Genomic DNA, 18,836 nt, shown 5'->3' on the forward strand with positions numbered 1-18,836 from the left:
CTCTCAATCCTGAAATTCATGCCAAGTACAATTTAGGAAAACAAATAGACATCATATCTTGGGAAGAGTTTGAGGAAACTGAGTTAGTTTTAGATTGCTTTCATGAATAACCAGCTGAAACACTCTGTAACAAAAGCCTCCTTCTAGGTTGTCAATCTGATTTGATTTTATTTGATTTGATTTATTGTTGCTATATGTACTGAGATACAGTGAAAAGTATTGCTTTACAGGCTAACCAGACAAATCATACCTCACATAAGTACATCAAGGTAATAGAACACAATGCAGAATGCAGTAATACAGCTACAGAGAAGGTACAGAGGCAGATCAACCTTAATATATGAGAGATCCATTCATAAGTCTGATAACAGCGGGGAAGAGACTGTTCTTGAATCTGTTGATGTGTATTTGCAAATATTTGTATCTTTTGCCCAACAGAAGAGGGTGGAAGACAGTATAACAGGGGTGGGATGGGTATTTGATTATGTCCTATGGCAATGGGAAGTGCAGACGGAGACAATGGAATTTTGTAGAATCCCTACAGTTTGGAAGCAGGCCATTTGGCCCATCAAATCCACACTGACCCTGCAAAGAGCATTCTACCCAGACCCAACCCCAACTTATTCCTCTAACCCTGTATTTCCCATGGTTAATCCATCTAGCTTGCCCATCTTTTGACTGTGGGAGGAAACTGGAGCACCTGAAGGAAACCCAAATAGATACTCCACACATAATAGTTGCCCAACGATGGAAGTGAACTCAGGTTCCTGGTGTAATGGGGCAGAAGTACTGACCACTAAGTCACCATGCTTTCTTGAATGGAGGCTGGTTGGGTGATGGGCTGGCTTGCGCTCAGTTTCACCTTTGAAAATCAACTTTATGATTCCTCTATCCATCCTTGGGTCAAATCCCAAGCTGACAGTGAAGACAAAAATGTCAGTCTACAACACCTATATCATAAGCACACTGCTCTATGGCAGTGAAACGTGGACTATGTATCCGAGGAAGGAGAGAGACTGAACACTATGTACTTGAGGTGGATCTGCCATATCTGAGCATATCATGGCATAACAGAGTGTCCAATGCAGTGGTCCTATGTCGCATTGCCCTTCCCAGCATGTACACTCTGTTCAGGCAGCAGAGATTGCGCTGGCTGGGCCACGCCCACCACATGGAGGATTGCCGCATCCCAAAGGATATCCTCTATGGAGAGCTTGCAGCTGGGAAGTGACCCACTGGGTGCCCCCAGCTTGCTACAAGGACATCTGCATGAGGGACATGAAAGTGCTTGATATCATTACGGAGTCGTGTGAAAGGCTTGCAGCTGACCGCACGAGATGGTGAAGCACTGCACCAACACCTCAAAACAGGGGAAAATCAGCTAATGAGCGCCACAGCAGACAAGGGGGCACAAAGGAAAGAGTGCAGCAGCTCTGGCAGATCAATGACCACATACAGATGTGACCTCTGCGACCGGGACTGTCAATCCAGCATTGGTCTCTTCAGTCACAAGCGACGTTGCTTCAGGGAAGCAGAAAGCTAGAACAATGAGGATGCAACTCATGGTCAGCCATGACCGAACAGGGCCTCACTCATCAATGCTCCGTTTAGCTATACATTAATTGTCTCAACTAGGCTAAGAATGGAAAAATCAACTATGAGTTTTATTGTAAATGACCTTCACATCACCTTCAATATCACCATTAGGGAAGGTGATTGCCTCATGGTTATCACCAGATTGTTAATCCAGAGACTCGGGTAATGTTCTGGTTCAAATCCCACCATAAGAAATTTCCATAAAAAGTCAAGAATTAGGAATCTATTGATGACTGTGAAGCCATTGTCAATTCTCAAGGGGGAGAAAAACTCATCTGGCTCAATAATGTGCTTTCAGGAAAGAAATTGCTATCCTTACCTGGTCTGGCCTACCTGTGACTCCAGACCCCCAGCAACATGGTTGACTCTTACCTGCCCTTTAGGACTGGGCAAGAAATGCTGGCCTAGCTAATGATGCCCTGATCCCATGAGTGAATTAGAAAAAAAATCATCTGCTGAGTATTTGTGGTATTTTCTCATTTTATTTGATCATTTTACACTATCTATCAATCCCAGGTGGAACGTTGGGCATATGAACAGCAACTAAAAACAGGGGTTCAAACCAATAATCATGTCTCATGCAGTTAGATACTTGCAGTCACTCTAAATCAGCTCACTTACAATGAATGGCTAATTGAATGGAACAGGAGGATACTTGGAAATCTTACCCCAGCAAAAAGGCAATACTTTCAAAAGGTGAACATTTTTTCAAGTCTGATCAGAGAAATCAAAAGTTATTTACTATAACTACCAATATAAATGATCTCCAAAGCTTTTCTTATGTGGAGAACAATTAAACCCACCCTGCACCCTTTATTACCAATGATTATCTCACACAGTAACTCTCAGTCACTGTAGTTTTCACTCTGATGTGTGCGTGAACATGATATACAATGACGTATGCCCACATACTGCATTCCAATAAAGTTCTGGCCTTGCTGATAATCAGCTGTTTAAATTTTTTTCTGTACTTTTAACAGCCAAGCTCTCAACCTTGTCTTTAGTACAGAGAATTCCCCAGTAGCAGAAGACCGAAAGCTTTAATCAACAAATAAGTCAAATATGTTTTAAAACACAGTAATAGTCTTAGATCCCATACCATTTTCTTTTCATTTGCATATAGACTATGGAGCATTACACTCTAAAAGGGGATTAACTATGCAAACTCTGTCTCAACGTCTGTGAAAATAAAAGATTCATTCATTGTCCCTATTCACCTCCCTCCCCTGAAGCAGGCTTTTATAAAGTCCAACAAAGCCCCACCAAAACACTGAAACAGCCTGATTGCAAGAAACCAGCCAGAGTCAAGGGTATGGGAACACTGTGGGTGCAGCGAAGTCAGCATTGGGACTAGGGATCAACATTGACTTCTCTATGATATTTAGTGTTAGAAGCGAGTTGATGTATCATAAAGCATCAGCATCTACATCGGTAAACTACACCATTCTTTGAAGGCTTAACTTTGTCTGTGAGAGCAGACTTTGATGCTACTCCAGGTAACCCAAAGGTTGCACTATATTGGCAATTGTGCACAAACTATGGTGTCTTCGGAAGACAGCCTGTTCTGGGGAACAATGGCTGCCTTGCAGCAGGTTTTATCCATACAGGGTTGTTGGCCCATTTAGGGCAAGCAGTACTTGATATACCAGCAGTGCCAGCTGAAGCACTGATTGCTGTTATCACTGTCAGAGACAAATAGGTGAGCCGCAATGTCATTTGGAATCATCGAGGGGGATTGGTCAGGATGGAAGTGACCAGGATTTGAGAGGTCACATGGAGAAGGCAACTGAGGGGAATAAAATCTGTGATGGGACCAGTAAACCCAACAAAGAAGGATCCACATCTGCCTACCGTAAGCTAAAACCTGCTGAGCTGGCCACTGCGTGTTAAATGTTGGAGGTGGAAGGTTGAGCCCCTTCAAGTGGGCAGTTCATGCCCATTTCAGGGTCTTATTTGGCTCACTGATGGGCAGATGACTCTAAGCTGGGGTGAAACCCCCCCATCCCCTCCCATCCACTTCCCAATCCCTGCTGGTTTAAGTGTGGTAGCTGAAGCGGTGGGTGGGCAGGGTAGTCTCTGGATTTAACTTGATATCTTGCCCAAACCCTTAGACAGGGACACACACACACACACACACGACAAAAGATGCAAATGTAGCTTAATTAAAGCTGCACACTCACCCCTTTTTTGCATAAAACTGAATAGATCATCCAGAAATTCTTTTCTCTTCGGATCATCATCCAGCTCATACAGCTGAAAGATAAAATAAAAATAAACTTTAGTTCATGCCAAGTTCTAAGCCTAAAGATTTTACTGCACAAACAGGCAATAAATTGCCTGCGACCTACAGGGCTGAGCAAGCTCCCCAATGGTACCAATAGTTTTGATCCTGGGGGTTCTTTACTTGACTAGAGAAAAATGGTGGCTGTTGCATTAGCAAACTTTCAGTCTGACAGGATTGTTCCTTAACCTGAGAATTACTGGAAAATCACAGCCAGTGCCTCCATTACCTCTGCAGCTTTCTCTTTTCGAACTCAACAGGCCTTCAGACCCTGGGATTTTTGGATTTCTTATGATTCTTGGTAATTACATTAATTTCCTCACTCTTTCTCGCCCTTAGGTATTCCACTATTTCTAATATGCAAACTTTGTCTTCTACTTTGAAATCCTACATTTTTCATTTATTTCCTAGCTCCCTATATTCTGCTTGCAGGAGCCCATCCCCCTTTTTACCAAAGTAGTTGGTATCTATATGAACCATGACTTGTTGTTGTTCTCCCATTCTGCTTCAGATTGTCCTGCAGCTGCTCAGTGACATCTTTGATCCTGCCTCCAGGATGGATGTTACATCTGTGGCTGTACAAACATTTATCTCTTTCCCTTTTGATGGAATCTTCTAGCTCTATAGCTCTTGCACTCTATTTCCCGCTCCACATCCACACACCTTCCCCCACCTCCAGCACCACTGTCTACACATGCAACTGAGGAATTGCTGGAGCATGTGGCTTGCTGCATTCCCCTGAGAAATCATTTTCTCCAGCAGTATTCAAAATGGAAAATGTATTGGATAAAGAGATCAGCTTAAGGGACGTTTTCACTGTTTGCCTTGAGCTTTTATTTAATTTATTCTTTTTCTTTCTTTTGTCAAAGGGAATCTCCTGTTTATTTTTTTTTAATTTAACCCCCACACTACCGCTTAACTGCGATAGTGCTTATTTTTTCCCCAGCACCCATATTGTGTGTGTGCAGGTGTGTGACACAGTGAAAGACACAAGGTGTACGAATCTTTATTCAATTTCCACCACCAGGAAGATAGGAAAACACCCGGGTGGCCAGTGACAAGCACTGCCCTGTGATCAAAACAGTGAAGGTGAGGGTAGGAACTAAATCAAAATAGAGTTGGAGGGGGAAATAGTGCACTCCACTCCCTGCAGCGCCCACCTCTCCCTGAACGACTCCAGGGTGTTGGTGGACACCGCGTGCTCCTTCTCCAAGGACACCCGGGCTCTAACGTAACCGCGGAAGAGGGGCAGGCAGTCGGCCCTAACGACCCCCTCCACGGCCCGCTGCCTGGACCTGTTGATGGCCAGTTTGGCCAGGCCCAGGAGCAGACCCACGAGAAGGTCTTCAGACCTGCCCTCCCTCCTCCGTACTGGGTGCCCGAAGATCAGGAGCGTGAGACTGAAGTGCAACCAAAAGCAGAGGAGGAGGTTTTTAAGAAAATCAAGAAGGGAATGCAATCGCCCACACCCAATATATACATGGTCCACAGACTCCACAGCGCCACAAAACAAGCAGTTGGGCTGGGAGTCCGTGAACCACCGCAATCTGCGGTTGCAAGGGACTGCTGCGTGCAGCACCCTCTACCCCAGATCCCCAAGAGAAAGGGGGAAGACTCCCGCATAGAGAGCCCTCCACTGGGGATCCCCACCGCCCGGTGACAAATGGGCACGCCAAGGCATGTCCAGATGGTGGATGAGGGAGAAGAGGTGGATGGTGTGCAGCAGCAGTCTATATAGGGCCCTCCTTTTTACCCCCTGAAAAGGAACAAAATTAAAATTCCGGAGGCGGCTCAGGTTGTGGGGGGGGCTCCCGCGGGAAGTACGGGACCTTGGGGCCAATGTGAAATTCCATCCGGGCTGGGGTGAGCGTGGACGGGATCCCACCGCACACCTGAGCATCCTCCAACTGGTGCACTACGTCGGGTTCGAGCACCGCCGTTTTAAGGCGGCAGATGGCAGTGGCCACGTTCTGGACATCTACCGCTGCCCTGCTGCCTTGAGCTTTTATTCTGCCTGTGCCCTCTTTAACTGCTTGTGACCATCTCACTGACCATGCCGTCCATCTAGCTTTCTGCCTTGCGTGAACTCCCACACTGACTCCAGCCACTGGTCCTGATCCAAAGCATGGATTTCCAGTAGCTGCAGCTGGAGTGCCTCCTGGACATTAGCCTGTCTTTCCATTTCACACAAGACAAGTACTCCACCTCATTGAGCTGCTCAAGCCATGAATTATCCCTAAAATAAACTCTTGCCACTGGTTTAAGAAATATAAAAGTAATTCCAATCAGCTCCAATGAATCTAGTTCTGTCTCTGACTGCACATCTCGGGGTCCTCACCTTTCAAATTACGTATTCAAGTATAGAAGCCATCCAACATTTCCTTCAGTAGGATAATCATGATTAAAATTCAACACATGTCTGCATTCGAAATCAACTGCTTTACATCATAAGGCACTATTGAAATTACCTTCAAATAATGTGGTACTAAGTAAACGCTCCCCTGTTAGACGCATAGAAAGACTTGCATTGAAGAAGCATCTTTCCTGACCATCAGGTACCTCAAAGCGCTTACAGCCAACAAAGTATTTTTCAAGTGTAGATCATTGTTGTAATGTAAAAGACACAGAAGCCAATTTGTACACAGTAAACTTTCTCACAAGCAGTAGAGATCAGATCAACTGCTTTTGTGATGTTGACTAAACGATAACTATTGTCCAAAAAACTACAGAGAGTTCCCTTGCTCTTCTTCAAAATGATGCCATGGGATCTCTTCGAGACATGAGAGGGCAGCTAGGACCTTGCTTTTACACTCATACAAAAGACAGCATCCATCAACAATACCGGTCTTCTAGGAGAAAGTGAGGACTGCAGATGCTAGAGATCAGAGTTGAGAGTATGGTGCTGGAAAAGTACAGCCAGTTAGGCAGCATCCGAGGAGGAGAATCAACATTTTGAGCATAAGACCTTCAACAGGAATGAAGCTTCATCAAGAATACCAGTCTTCACCTATCCCCACCACATCACCCTGCTCTCCCCACCCCCCAACTTTATCTCCAGCTCCCCTTATACGCACCCCCAAATCCTGAAGAAGGGTTACACCCAAAACGTTGACTACTCCATCTCCCGAAGCTGCCTGGCTTGCTGCGTTCTTCCTGCCTCCTACTTGTCCATCAACAATACAGCAATCTCTCAGTACTGCAAGCTACACTTTACTAAATTAAGGATATGTACAGAAGATTTATTTACGTTTGCAGTTTCTTTACTTGTATTTGCTCACACAGCAATCTTACATCATCACTTAAATGTCCCGCGGAGTAACGTTCAGGTTGTTCTGCAGCCACACAATACACAGTGAGCAATGAACATTAGCCATGACTTTTGTGCTCAATTCCCAGTAGGGACTTGAACTCAAAACTCACAGGCAAGATCATTACCGACTGAGATACAGCAACATTCAAACTTAAAATTTTAAAAATACTTCTTGACAGTTGTCATGTGTGGACAGTAAAGACTTTTAGGTGCAGTTCAGTCAGCCAACTATTCCCTCAACTATCATCAATGCAAAGAGACTAATTTTCACTCATAAGCATCCCTTGCTCCGTGATAGCCCTCCCTCCACACACATGCCACTCAAATGCAGACGAAGAACCAAAATAAAGCAACAAGTGACTTTCTATTTTATCGAATTAGTTCCCTTTCTGGGGAAGTGCCTGGATTCCTGGCTGGTCGAACTTGCACCTGTAATAGGCCGGAGCTTCAGGAATATATAACCATAAAAGGACAAAAAACATAAAGACCTCTGAAGCTGGTTTCATCTTTGCACATATGGCTAGCACAAGTTCCTGCTCCTGTTGTCCAACTGTAACCAGTCAAATCCAGGAGGCAGATATCTCCAATCATAAATAAATGGATGCTCAGCTTCTGCTGGGTGAGCATTCAGGGAACCTTTGAAAGGTTTTTTCTCTAGCAGTCCACCTGATTGTAATCCAGGCTGCTGTTCTGCACTCACCTTGCTGGTTGCCCTCAGCAATATTTCTATATGTTCTCCTCATCACTAATCCCCTATACACTGCTGCTGCCGCTGTGGGCAAACACAAAAAACAATAATCCACTTCAATTTGGCAACTTACCTATTCAGGCTGTGCTGCACATTGGCAGTGCATCAACTGCATTACAACCAGCACAAAATTCAATAGGGTTGCCCTTCAGGCCATCACTGCCAACACATCATCTGCCATTTCTCTCTCACACACAACACACACTTACATATGAAAACCACCTCAGCTCTTGCTCATAATAACCTCATTGCTGTTTGTTTTGCCATGTGCAAATTGACCACTGGTATTGTCTATACATTAGGGTGACTACATTTCTAAGAAATACTTTATTAGATATAAAGCATGTACACATATCCTGATGATACTTAACACAATATCAAGTTTTCTCTTTTTTTGCATTCATCAGAACAGTTTCCATCCACTATAGTTGTAAAAATGCAGAGGAATAGATTTGAAATTATTTTGCAGCTCTTTGGCTGGCTCAGATTCCAAAGTCTTATAATAGCTACATATTTGTAGCAAATCTCTCACATTTGATTATTGCTTTTTCAGTTTAATTGGCACCTGTACGCCCACAGACTTATTATCAGAGATGTTGTCAAGACAATGTAAAAGTGACTTGAAGCGTAGTGTTATTGAAAACTGATAGATCCTGTTTTGCCAGGTTGTTAGCTGTATGCATTTTAATATATTTTCTGTACAACAATACCAATTGCAGCAGTTCTAACTCATAACATTTCTAAATCCTTTAAAGGTGCTTTTGACCAGATTCTCAAAGAATGTTTTTCATGACTGCTAACGATGGCATAATACAATTTTTAAAGTACTTTTGTTCTGTTGCTGTGTACACTAAAAATCAGCAGAACTCCCATTGTTAATAATTTAAAACATTGCAACAGAGAAAATATATTAAAAGAAAAAGGAAGAGGAGGAGAATATAATCAAACCTCATGTTAACAAGTCATTTTCTTTATGATAAAATATTAGAATGAATAAGGAGAAGCTTATTACATATGCAGAACATGTATCTGTGCAAATACAGACAGTTACAGCCACTTTATAACCAATTGCATCTTCTATCTCACTCCTTAACAATGCTGAAAACCTGTTAATAAACAAATGTGTAAGGCTCTAGCATTCTGGTCCAATGGAAGTGTCACCATTTTAAGCCCATTACCTCTGAAGTGTGAATGAATGTCTGAGCGAGTACAAGAATGAGTGAGGTGTGTGTAGTTTTGACTCTTCTGTTATTGAAGAAAGAACTTGAATTTGTCTAGCACTATTCACATTTGTCTAAACTTCGTCAGAGAGTGGGTTCTGCCCCACAAACTTCACCTCTCCCGGGGATTCACTTTCCTCAGCGACAACACTGCTCAATGAATACACATTAGTCTTGCACTATTACAAACATGGCCAGCAAATTGTAATTTTTATGTGTTAATGTTATACTCATGCACAAAGGAAATTTACATATTATAAGAAGCAAAACTTAACTAAAAGAAATTAAACTCTCCCTGACATTATCCTTGTCCAGCTGTCTGAATAAATCCAATATGTTGTTTTAAGGCATAATTAAGAACCAGAGATTGAAGCAAAAAGGTGACTATCACGTTAGACATTGATGTGAGAATGGTGAATAACAGCTACCCATTTATATTTTACCAACGTTTGTTCCCTCAGCTGTCTACAAGTTAACAATATAGTTCATAATTCACTTCCATTCACTGATAATTGGTTAAACAAGTTAAATGTCAAGACTACCAACAGCCCGGTTTTTCAATTTAACCCTTAACCATTTCATCACAGTTCATAAAGCATATCACCAATTCTTCCCAAATATTAACTACCTGTTTTTTGCACACAATTTCTATGCTTAAAATGACTTTATTTTCAAATTTTACTTTGCAGTTCCATTTTGCATTTGTGAAATTTTTGAAAAGCACTGACAATACCTTACAGATAGTCTAGATTTTTCAAATAGTACAGTTTTAACTTAGCTCATTATTGTGAACAGATTCATACCGATGTTTAAAAAATACTGATCATGAAATCTTGATGACAAAACTATATGGATTATCACATCACATTGTTATTTTCTCTACTCAAAAGAGAGATTGTTTTGACAGGACTTTTTTCTTTTAGTCGCTGCCACTTGCTAATAGAATTCTCATGTTTCAGTCAAATGATTCCATTATTTTTACCAATTATTGATGTTGAATAATAAGCTTCCTGGGACTGACATGTGATCATCTTTAAATATTGGTACTAAATGAGTTTGTTTCTAATTTGGTGGGGGCTCACAAGTGTTCAATGATTCACAGTAAGACCATGCTTAAAGCTACAGAAAAGATAGAGATTAAGAAGACCATTAAAGTTACGTGAGGCTGTTTTCCAGTTCCTGCCATGTTAAAGCCAGAAATACCTACTAACCAACAGTAAAACAGTCAAGGAGTCACTTTACACAGTCATACCGTCAAGCAGCAATTTATATGTCACAGCTTACTTTACTGCATGCCTTGACCTCTGACCCTCCCTGCTGACAGCAATGGGCATCTTGCCAAATCCTCACACTTAAAGCTGTAAAATAATCCACAGAGAAAAGCTGTGATAAAACTACCGAAGCCTAACTCTTCCATAAATACTGCAACTTATAGCTGTTTAAATTAAATAGTGCAAACTAAATACAAGACTGTGCATTTTTAAAGCAACTTTAATGATGTTAGGATGTCCAAAAGTGCTTTACAGCTACTGAAATATTTTTCTGAAATGTTTTCATTGCTGTAACATTGAGATTCACAACAACTAATTTGCTTACAAACAAAATGAGTCACATAACCAGATGGTCTGTTTAAATTAACAAAATCAGAAATTGTTGGAAAAACTCAAAACATCTGGCAGCATCGGCAAAGAGAAATCAGAGTATACTATCAACGTAGTATACTATCAGGTCTGATGACCCTTCTTCAGAACTGACTGTAGTTCAGAAAAGGTTGGTATGTCTGCTAAAGAAGGGGTAGAAGAAGGGGGAAAATAAACAATAGGTGGAGATGGAGCTCACAAAGAGAGACACTGAGAGAGAGAGAGAGAGAGAAAATCAGTTGGACAGACAAAGGAATGGGGAAAGCTCAGCCTGGGAGAATGAAAAGCTGTTGATGGGGACCATTAATAGCTGACAATGAATTGTTCATGGTAGCAGTCCATGTAATGACAAAGTCTGCTGTGTGAGAGGGGGTGGCACAGTGGTTAGCACTACCGCCTCACAGCACCAAGGACCCAGGCTCGATTTGCGTGACCCTCTGTGTCATTGCACATTCTCCCCATATCAGTGCGGGTTTCCTCCGGGTGCTCTGGTTTCCTCCCACAGTCCAAAGATAATTGCCCATAGTGTTCAGGGATGTGTAGGTTAGGTGCATTAGTCAGGGGAAATGTAAAGTAATAGGGGAGGGAAATGGGTCTGGATGGGATACTCTTCACAGGGTCAGTCGACCATTCCTGATGAAGGGCTCTTGCCCGACCCGTCAATTCTCCTGCTCCTCAGATGCTGCCTGACCTGCTTTTCCAGCACCGCACTCTCGACTCTAATCTCCAGCATCTGCCAGTCCTCACTTTCTGCTTGTTGGGCCAAATGGCCTGTTTCCACACTGCAAGGATTCTATGATTTTATGAGTTGGGGTAAGGACATGGGAGAAGGTGCTCAGGCCCTAAAATTGTTTAACTTGATATTGAGTCCAGGAAGCTCCAGGGTTCTCAAGCAGAAAATGAAATGTTGTTGTTCCAGCTTGCGCTGAGTTTTGCTGAAGCACCGTAACAAGCCCAAGGCAGAAGTGCTGGTGCATTGAAATGGCAGGTAACTGGAAGCTCAGGATCACTTTCTCGGATAAAACCAAGGTGTTGTCTGCCATTTCAACAGACCTTTCATCCAGGCAAGTGGAGAGTATTCTAGCACACTCCTGACTTATGCTTTACAGATAGTAGACAGGCTTTGGGGAGTCAGAAAATCTAAAATATCTAACTAACAACACTGTTTGCAGTGAGATATTCTCTCAGTACTGCATTGAAGTGTCTGCCTGGATTATGCTCAAGTATCTAAAGTGAGTCTTGAATGCATGACCTCCCAACTCAAATATGAGCACGGTACTAAGGAACCAAGGCTGGCAACTTTCATTGTCTCATTTTAAATGTTAATTTTAGTGCCATATTTTAATTAAATTAACTCTAGAGCTTAATTAATTAAATATTCAATGTTGGTTAGTACTAATCTCACTGGATAATGTCAGATTTTTCACAGTATGGTCAATGAATCACAAACATTTTTGCCTACTCTTTTTGTTTTATTTTTCATTCTGGATGTTTTTCTTCTTTTTTCTACCAATGTTTTCTCCTCTCTATCTTCCTTCTCTCCTGAAGATTTCGAATGGTTTCACATGCTCCAGGCATCCTCAGTTACGTGGACCAAGAACCCACTTTTAATATGTGCAATCACCAGTTGAAAAGCAGTAATCATACTCATTAAGTAATTAGTTGCTGTATTGGTCAGAAAGAGAATATGGGAGAGATTTCCAAGTTGTTACATTGGAGATCATTTGACATTAAAAACCTGCATTTAGTTAGCACTCTACATGCCCTGAAGATTCCTGAAGAAGGGCTCATGCCCGAAACATCGATTCTCCTGCTCCTTGGATGCTGCCTGACCTGTGCGCTTTTCCAGCAACACATTTTCAGCTTTATATGCCCAACCAACTGTCTCAATCCACATGACAGTATATGAAGTACAATTCCACTGAAAACTAGCATGATGTCTGGGTTCGGAGAGTCATTTTTTTAAATGAATAGCCACTGCTAGTAACACAGATTTTTCCTGCCTTGTGATCTCCTGCAGATACCAGGGTGGGTTTCCTTCCTTCAGCAGCTATACATACCCGAGAAGCTGACAGCTTCGTTAGCTCCCGTAACACAAGAACAAGACCTAGATGACACAGTAATGAAGGGGTCAACAGAATCGCCTTTCTGCTCCTATCTAGGTATATTACAAACATAGGTATTTGCATGTCTAGGCTCAAGCTAAGCAATTCAGACATACTTTATAAGCTCATATAATACTGAACAGAGACACAACAAGATGGAGACTGAGACCTTTATAGCATCAGGTCATGTGGTGATGACATCATGACCATGTCCCTTAAAAGTATATTGTAAACTAGCTATGAGCCTTAACACAAGAATAATAGCTAAAATTGGGACAGTTCTGATAACTGCCAGTAATTCCTTAATAGTTATTTTATACCCAGGCCTTGGAATTGAAAATCTACTGCTGCATTTCACAAGTAACAAAATAAAGCAATGACTTTTTGTGTTCCAAACCTCTCTGCTTTGCAACCCTTTTCTCCGTCTTTAGAAACATCTTCAAAAATACAGTGTTGACCACTTATTTTAATATCTTCTTACATGACTCAATATCAATCTTTCTTAATGTACCATGAGATCTTTTATGTTAGGCTGCTCTATAAATGCCAGTTGTTCTTATTCACCATTATCCAAATAGTTAATGTGAATTTTGATCACAGTTAATAAAAATTAAGAACCATTCTTTCAAAAACAGGTTGAGAATTGAATTAAACAAATTTCACAAAGAAAATTTTCCCTAATGCGGAACTTGGTTTTTGAACATTTTCTAAGTATTGGTTAGAAATCTTCCATTGGTTTGTGGTCTATCATTTCTATTGGTGTAACAAATATTGGAAAACCATTTCATATATCTTTGACCCTGTCAAAGCTGAATAGCTTTCAAGTTTGACACATGTTTTTAACCAGAAAATGGCAAAAATAAGCTCTTTTCTCTGTGACTTTCAGAATGACATGATATTTCTTCATGTTCATACACAATTAGCTTGATGGTAGGAAGCAGAGGGTAATAGTGGAATACTTGTTGGACTGGAGACCTGTGACTTGTGGTTTGCCTCAGGGGTTGGTGCTGGGCCCATTGCTGTTTGTTATCTATTTCAATGATTTGGATGAGAATGTACAAAGGTATGATTAGTAAGTCTGCATATGACACTGAAATAGGAGATATTGTGGACAGTGAGGAAGGTTATCAGAAATTGTGGCAGGACCTTGATCAGCTGGGGAAGTGGGCCAAGAAATGGCAAATGGAGTTTAATATATTAGTGTGAGGTCTGCATTTTGGGAAAGCTTCATGGCAATTAGTAGGGCCTTATGGAGTGTGGTGGAATGGAAGGACCTTGGAATTCAGGTGCACAGTTCTCTAAAACTGGAGCCACAGGTAGACAGGGCAATGAAGAAGGTTTTTGGCACACAGGCCTTCATCAGTCAGGGCACTGAGTGTAGAAGTTGGAAAGTTATGTTGCAGTTATACAAGACATTGATGAGGCTGTACTTGGAGTATTGTGTTCAGTTTTGGTCACCTTGTTATAGAAAGGATGTTAGTAAGCTGAAGAATGCAGAAGAAATTTAGGATATTGCCAGGACTCAAGGGTCTGAGTTATAGGGAGAGGGTGAACAAGCGCGGACTTTTTTTCTTTACAGCATTGGAGACTGGGGGGATCTTTAGAGAGGTGTATAAGATCATGTGAGGCATGGATTGGGTGAATGCACTGAGTCTTTGACCCAGGGCATTAACTTAAGGTTAAAGAGGAAAAAATTAAAAGGAACCTGAGGGGCAACTTCTTTTTTACAGAGTGTGGTATACATATATAAGGAGCTGCCAGTGGAAGTTGTTGAGGTGGGTACATTAAATGCATGGATAGGAAAGGTTTAGAAAGATATGGGCCAAGTGCAGGGAAATGAGGTTAGTGTGGATGGCGTGGACCAGTTTGGGCCGAAGGACTTGTCTCTGTGCTGTAGGACTTTATGACTGTTCACTCTTCAATGGCTCACATCAAAAATAGGATGAAGGAATTGCCCCTTTATTGAGTTATATTAAAATTGCTCTGGTGGTCCTAATCAATCCCAATAGCTCAGGTGGTGAATATACTGTTTAATGTGGTAATGAGCCATGCAGTTAACAAGGCTGCTAGCTTGGAAAGTGTGTGTCTGTGCGTGTAAGAAATTGTGTGAGTATCAGAATTGAATTTGGCTATATTTTTGTCCGACAGTCAAACTTACAATTCAGGTCCCATGTAAAAAGTAGCCATTTGTCTGGAACACTGACAATTCGTGTACACCATGGCATCTTTAGGAGATAGTGGGAGAAAAATCAAAGACAGGGAAATGGCAGAAAATTAAACTTTTTGATCTTCTGAGGTAAAATACAATGAGAGACTTCTGACTCACTACCACAGTGCAAGAATGGAGTGATACCAAGATAAAAGTAGCCATTGCCCACATGGTCAGAAATCAGAAGACACAAAGTTATAAGCTATCAGGTTTATTTGAAATCACAAGCATTTGGAATGTTGCTCCTTCAGGTGAAGTGAGAAAGAAGCACACAGGCACAGAATTTATAGGCAGAAAGAACAATGGGCAGAGGGATGAAAAGATCACATAAATGATGTGTGTGCAGCATCGACACGTTAAATAATAGGTCTCTGTCGGTGATCAAGAGTGTCAGACGGTGTGAGCAAAGTGTCAATAATTGAATATCAGGTGAAGGGATAACCTATAATCCAATGAAATGATGCAGAGAGATAATTACAAAAATTAAAAGTAAGGTGGTGCTGAAGACAAACCAAATGACTAGAATAACATAATAGGTGTAACATTCACATGCTGAGGTTCTAACCAAAGTAATAAGTAATCCATTTTGGACTGGGTCTGGGTAGAATGTTCTTTGGTGGGCCAGTGTAGACTCGATGAGCCAAATGGCCTGCTTCCACACTGTAGTGGTTCTAGTGATTCTAAAAACCACCTCACTTTCTGCTGAATCCTCTCTGGTCCCCTCATGATGTCGTTAATGTAAAGGTTCTAGGCTGCTGAGTGTTCATTCAGGACTGATAGCTCAAGCATTTGATTATAATTATTATATTATAAGATTATGAGGGTTATGGACAGGGTGGCTATGAGACAATAGTTGCCCTTAGTCAAAGGGTCAATAACAAAGGGGCATAATTTTGAAATGAAAGACAGAAGATTTAGAAGTGATTTGAGGAAAGAATTTTTCACTCACAGTGTGGTGGGAATCTGGAATGCACAGCCTGTGAGGGCAGTTGAGGTGGCAAACTTTACAACCTTTAAAAATACTTAGATGAGTACTTGAAGTGTCGTAACATTCAAGACGATGGGCCTAGTGCTGGAAAATGGGATTAGCATCAATTTTATGTAGCTTTGACAGCACGGACCTAATGGGCTGAAGGGCCTCTTCTGTACTGTATAATTCTATGATTCCACAAGAATAAAGTCATGAAAATGGCCTCACAATGATCTTATCAGATAGGCACAGTGGATCATCCCACATCAAGTGTATGGAAATCATTAAGTTGAAGAGTGGTTAGCCTTAGAGATGTGAAGACATTAGCAAATGAGAAGAAATTTAAAAATACAAAGAAATCATAATAATAATTCTATAGCTTGGCTGATATAATTAAAATCAATTTATTTGCTCCAGTTACAAGATCAATTTATTTCCTCAATGTTTATTAATATTTATTCTTCTTTGGTATCTGTTAAAATTCAAAAATATTGACATACTTTGCATGATATGTGAAATTAAAATGCATTTCAACTGAATAAAATGTTCACAAAATAATGGAGGCCTATGTGTGTGGGAGCACCTGTGAGATTTCTTTCAATTATACCTTCTGAGTACCTTTAGATTTGAAGTAATGTATCATATGAGCTGCAAGTAACAGGTTAATTAACAAATGCACCATTATTGACATATGTTACTGTACCGTCATGAGACACTTGTACTAAGACAAATGAGCCCCCTGAAGCTCAGCAAGTAGTTTTAACACTTTCACGAGATTAGTGGGATTGCAACAGTTGTCAACACTGCTTGTGCCTTATACTCTTAGATCTTTTTACGTCAAAGTACTCACCAGTTATTTACAGTCATGATCATCCCTCAGTTCAGGCCCCAATGCACTCATTTCAACAGTGGTCTTTGTAAAAATATAGCACTTCACTAGTTAGAACTTGCTAACCTGAAAAAGACCCATTTTTCCCTACGCTCTGCTTATTGTATCATATTACATTCAGCGAAAGACTTTATTTTTGCATTTTGTGAATGTCTGAGGGAGAAGGGTAAAAGTGTGTGCACAACTTTGACTGGAAGATTTAGACAACTACATTCTTTTTCTCTTTTTCAGAACAGCTGTGGTCACCTTGGGCAGAATCTAATGCTATTGCCAAAGACAGGTTTGCTGATGGGTGGAGCATTTAACCAGACAAATTTGGTGTTGGGTAGGGCAGCCACCACCTTCTCACTTCAGCCCCAAATAAATCAAAGGGCTGGAAGTGTCATGGACTTCCCTGCCACTAACTCAGGCTGAGGATGGAACAGTTCAGTGATGTACAGCTTTCCACGGGGTGTTTTGCATGTTGAGGTCTGGCAATCAATGGTCCTTTCTCTTACAGGTTCTGTGACATTCGCACAATGCAAACAAGAATAAGTTAAAAATTTCACCTATGTCAGATGCTATCTTTGCAAACTGCCCTGTTTCACAGTGGTGAAAGGACATCACTAAATATGTCATGCAATCGATGTGAATGAAAAAAATGGGAATGACCTTCTGAAAAACAGGGCACCAGAAATCAGGCCCCAGAGATAATAAGTGAATAGTTAGTAGTGTATTAGGCCTCATCAATCCTGGAACTCAAACGGTTCAATAATGGATATTACTCAGGAGCTTGACACAAGAACTGTACGGCATAATTTTCTCTGTGAAATATGTATTTGTGAGCACATCTTACATTTGTAAGGTAAATGATATTTAAGTTGTTATAACAGTAACAAAAGCTTATGATATTGGAGGTCATTGAGCTAATCATAACTTAAGTACTGCACAGCTCCTTTATAGTGTGTAACTCAGCCTCTGGGATTGAGGTAAATTCCTATAAAAATAAATTTAACAGGACACTTTTCAAAATATATATCTGTCTTTACCTAATTCTTTTTCCCTTTCCCAAATATTCTTACATAAGTTCTAGATTGCACAGGATTCATGTCCCATACTGAGATTTGACAATCAGCTGGCAGCTTCCTCCGAATTCTCTGTTCTTTAATTCATCAATTTAAGATTCAAACCTAGTCAAAACATTTTATCCTCAATGTGGGAAAACAGCTGGCTACTCTTTGCAGATACTGGAGATGACAACTGACAATTCTTGTACCAGGAATCTGGCAATAATCAGTGTCAGATCACTCTCAGGTTGAAGTTTATTGCCCACATGTGGGTGAGGATCCCACTGCCTTCCCAACCTTGCCAGGGAGGAAGGGCTTATCTATGCTCTTGTAGCCCTGCTGTCAACTGAGGAATTTAAGTGGGGCTGCAATCCTTCACTATTATACCAGGCGCGGGCAGAGAAGTCACTATAGATGAAGCCGAAAAAGCAAATCCAATGCTAGCCCTCAGTTCAGAATGGGTGATATTCACTTCAGATCAGTGCTAGAATCAGGAACTTGGCATGGGAAATGGGGAGGCCCATTGAGAGCTACCCCTCCCATCCTGTATTTCCCATCTCCTCCTCACTGACCTTTGGCTTAGGGGCTCTCATTGATCTTGAGCCACTGGTGTTTACATTGAACACAGCAGGTACTGCTCCCTTTGACACTGGTTGCCAGCCTCAGATTGGCTGGAAGTTCTCAGGAGGCCTTAACTCCTGGGAAGGCCACTGCTGTTAGCTCACACTTAAGGACACTTAATTCAAGGGAACTCCAGAAAGGAGACACCATAGTGTTATAGCCAGCTCTCTAATGACTGGACAAGATACCTCATCCCATTAT

The 18,836-nt window shown here is 41.3% G+C and overlaps 1 protein-coding gene across 8 annotated transcripts in view; it reads right to left on the bottom strand.

Moving 5' to 3' along the window:
- arid3c (AT rich interactive domain 3C (BRIGHT-like)) overlaps nucleotides 1-18,836 on the bottom strand; it is a 505,674-nt gene that overhangs the window by 142,777 nt on the left and 344,061 nt on the right. For all 8 annotated transcript variants that reach the window (XM_072573259.1, XM_072573252.1, XM_072573250.1 and 5 more), the window contains exon 3: nucleotides 3,777-3,849. In XM_072573259.1, the coding sequence (XP_072429360.1) occupies nucleotides 3,777-3,849 (73 nt within the window). The remainder of the gene's footprint in view (nucleotides 1-3,776; nucleotides 3,850-18,836) is intronic.

The sequence above is a fragment of the Chiloscyllium punctatum genome, chromosome 1 (genome assembly GCF_047496795.1).
Source record: "Chiloscyllium punctatum isolate Juve2018m chromosome 1, sChiPun1.3, whole genome shotgun sequence".
NCBI classification, from domain to species: Eukaryota; Metazoa; Chordata; class Chondrichthyes; order Orectolobiformes; family Hemiscylliidae; genus Chiloscyllium; species Chiloscyllium punctatum.